The sequence below is a fragment of the Phalaenopsis equestris genome, unplaced genomic scaffold (assembly GCF_001263595.1).
Source record: "Phalaenopsis equestris unplaced genomic scaffold, ASM126359v1 Scaffold000117, whole genome shotgun sequence".
Taxonomy (NCBI): domain Eukaryota; kingdom Viridiplantae; phylum Streptophyta; class Magnoliopsida; order Asparagales; family Orchidaceae; genus Phalaenopsis; species Phalaenopsis equestris.
The window spans coordinates 434,311-438,179 of NW_018164559.1; the positions used below are offsets into that span (position 1 = coordinate 434,311).

A 3,869-nucleotide genomic window follows, 5' to 3' on the forward strand; every position below is an offset into this window, starting at 1 on the left:
TTAGAAAAAGTAAAAAAATTGAATACTACGTTGTAATTGCCCTAAAAAGTCTTTATAAATTGTCCTTTATAAAATTTGTTCCAAATTATTTCTGCGGATGTTTTCTCTAGGACTGTCAATACGACTCGTTTTTCACGAACAGATCGTGTTCGGCTCATTAAGAAGCTTGTATTTGGCTTGTTCGTTAAGTTAACGAGCCGAACACAAAGAAAGTTTTGTTCGTTCGTGTTCGGCTCGTTTTGACTTGAAATACTACTAATCAATTATTTATTTATATATATATATATATTTGATGAGTAGTATTTTTAAAAAAATTAATTGATACAAGACTACAAAAATTTATAATCAATTAAAAGTATTAATTAAGAAAATAAAATAAAAATTATTAAATTAGATTCAAATGATGTTTTAATATAAACAAAAAGTTTTAAAATTTTGTCCAAATCTTTAATAATTTATGACTACACAATTAGAATTGTCAAAACTATTCTTTATGTTCACTCTTATTCGACTCATTAAACTAACAAAGCAAGGTGTCACCTCCCAAAAGAGCCCTTAAGAGAAGTGGACAACACATGACTTAAATACTGTTTTTCCGCTCTACATCTAGCCGAGATGAGACTTTGTTCATGACATTCTTCTCCACCTAATCACGTGACGCCCTCATCACGAATCGGCTCCACCTAGGGTCCTACTGGACCATGGAGAGTCCACACACCTGGCAGGCAGTAATCTGCTCTGATACCACTTGTCACCTCCCAAAAGAGCCCTTGTGGGTGGTGGGCAGCCCAGGACTTAAATATTATTTTTCGGCCATAGAACTAGCTGATGTGCTCCCTTCGCTTGTGTTCGGCTCGTTTACACCCACTTTTCTCAAATTACTTGACGACGAAGAAGCCAACGAAGAGCGAGGTTGGCTTTCAAAGCTATCCCGATTCCGATCCCGACCTTCCTAGTAATTCCACTTCTCTCAGCTGTCGCAGATGAGGGGAAATCCAGAGCGAGGCGGCGCATGGGCTACAATGATCGTTGTGAACACGCCGAGCCAGGAGTTCGCTCTCACCAACTTTGCCTTCTGCTCTGCCGGCGATTTTCGGAAGTTCGCAACACCGGGATCCGGCTCGGCCCTGGTTCTCGTTGGAGATTCTCTTGTTCTTTCCCTCATATATCCTTTACTCGGCTATTTTATACATTCAGATTCTTCAATCCTGGATCGGTTTCTTTACGAGTGCCACGAACTTGTTCTATTATTCTTTTAAATTGTTTAATGTTCGTTTTGCATTTATTTGAATCAATCCTTAATAAGTTCTTACTAAGCATGGCAACATTCCGGATGGTCAAATTGCTCTTAATTCTATCCAACGCCGGCACACAAAAGTCTCGGCCGGCGATCAAATATCTGTTATTACGTGAGACTTTTTTTAAAAAAATCTTTTCCTCGTATCTTAATTTGGTTATGTTTCTTTAGATTGCCTTTATCTCTGTTTTCTTATTTAACATAATGGATTCCCGTTCAGATTTTTTCCGCCATCTTGTTTTTCTCTAGCATTGCTTACGCTTGAGCTGGACAATGTGAAAGCAAAAGCAAATAGAAATGAAGAGGTGCAGTCCAATATTGAAATCACATAAGGCGTAAACCATATAATTTTCAACAAATAACTTAAAGTATTATTTTATACCCATTGCTGATTGAATGAATTTTGTTGTTTGATGTTTACTTGATGTTTTTATTTGCAGCTAGATGCTGTCGTTCTTGCACAACATCTTCGTAAGAAGTTTGTTAATCAGGTCAGGAAATTATATTTCTTAATTTTTTTTTTTTTTTTTTTGAAGGAAGTTTGTTAATCAGGTCAGGAAATTATATTTCTTTTTTTTTTTTTTTTTTTGAATTTTTTTTTTTGGAATGGAGAAGTAGGTTTTGACAATAGAGTAAATATTCTACGTCACAGTAAATTAGATTTTTTTTTCATATCATTGGAATAATTTTGTCTAAATTATGATAGACTCTCTCTTATCTAGTCGTGCACGCACACAAAGACATGCAAAGTAGTAATATTATTATTTATGTTTCCTGTACTTTATGAATCCATCTCTAGATAATAATGTAACAGTGACATATAATTTTTAGTTCCTTGTTATTTGTGTTAGCTTACAATTTGGTCTAGAAGTTTTGAAAATTAAATTGTTAGACTTTTATGTAAAAAAATCATCTTTTTATCGTTTTTTTCCAAAGAAGTCAAATTTGCCACTATCCCTCATGAAATGATTAGTTTTTCCCGGTTAAAATTTTTCTTCATCTCCAAATCTTCTCTAACCATACCACACTTCTCATTCTTCTTCTGTTTTCTCTAAAAATATAGGCACATGTGCTCATAACAAATTTAAATTTGTGTATAAGAATGAATTCTATTTACTTAGATTGTGATGTTATGATCTTCAGATGCATGATCAAAATTTACATTCTCTAAAAGTAGTATGGACTATAATGTAGATTAGAATTTTTTTAAAGATTTCTTTTTTTATCACCAATCAAATACATAAACTTGTCACAATGGATAGCTCTGATTGCACTAGAAGACATTTGCAAATTTATGGCTCAAGGGTTTTCAAATTGCTTTTAATTAAGTACACGCGTTGTTAATGATATTTATTTTGTTTTGACCTCTCGAGTTTTTTCTCGTTTACTGGATGAATGATTTAAGATATTATAAAAATTAATGTAATTTGATCCATAAGAATGTAACACACATCTGTAGGTTTGGTATCACACCTCACCTCACATGATCATGCAACTTGTCTCTAATTTAAAATTTTTTGAGACACTTCTTGTTGGCATTGATTTATACACCTTCTTCAACAAAGAGAATATTGTTGGGATATTTGTGGATAGCAATTTGTCTATCATCTGTATAGATATCACATTATCATAACTGTCTCCGTCTATTAGAAAATTGTATACCTTCTCTTTCATAAAGCAATGAGCTTGATAGGTATTATTTTTATGCCATTGTTGATTGGTCTTAGGCTCGTTTTAGAGAGCTCGTCAAATCACAAACATCTCATTATCATCTGCACGTACCTGGTATTCTCGAGCCTCCTAATCCCTTGGGCCTTCACTCCCTGCCCCATCGATCACACTTTGTTCCATAAAAAAATTACTCTAGTTCATGCAGTTGGAGACAATGTGCACGTATTCATGACACTTGAAGTATTTACTAGCTGGAAATGTCTTAGGCTTCTTGTCCTAATCAGTTCTTTTTTTCTCATGTGATGAATTCTTCTCATGGGGGATTTATCTTGACCCTCTGGTTGGTGTATTTTTGTTGCCCGATATAATAGTTGAACCAATTTGAACTGTAGTGTGCACTTAATATTACTGTTTTGTCTCTTCACGTTCAGAGATAAGGTTTAAATATTCTATTATATCGAATTGAGCTGTAGCTACACCACGTTGCCAATAGATGGTTTGAATCCTTAAATATATCGAACAATGGTATTTTCTTCGGGCTCTACCAGCTCATATTTCAATATAAGCTGCTTAAACTTAACGGTGCACCCCTCTATTGAGAGATCTTTCATGGTTTAGGGCTTGAACAAGTCAGAGAGGAAGAAGCTTTTCTAAGCATGGTTTAGGGCTTGAACAAGTCAGAGAGATCTTTCATGTTTTATTAAGCTTATTATTAAAATTTAATAAGTTTTATTATTAAATTTTTATAGTATGTTTATATGTGCATGTTTGGCTCTGATGGAGCTTGTATGTTTATTAAAAAGGTAATATTTTTCTTATAATATTTTTTATGAATTTAATATCCATTATTAATGGCAGATGCATAGGAACCGTGAGAGGCACATGGCCTCACTTTGTCTCA

General features: G+C 34.0%; 1 protein-coding gene across 1 annotated transcript; it reads left to right on the forward strand.

Annotated features, from left to right (window-relative positions):
• Nucleotides 1–855: 855 nt before the first annotated feature.
• Nucleotides 856–1,836, forward strand: LOC110021031 (vesicle-fusing ATPase-like; the record flags this gene model as incomplete). Its single annotated transcript, XM_020719353.1, has 4 exons — nt 856–1,165; nt 1,314–1,409; nt 1,518–1,602; nt 1,738–1,836. Coding segments are annotated over exons 1-4 (462 nt in total), but the record flags the coding sequence as incomplete, so codon positions are not given.
• Between the last annotated feature and the right edge of the window lie 2,033 nt (nt 1,837–3,869).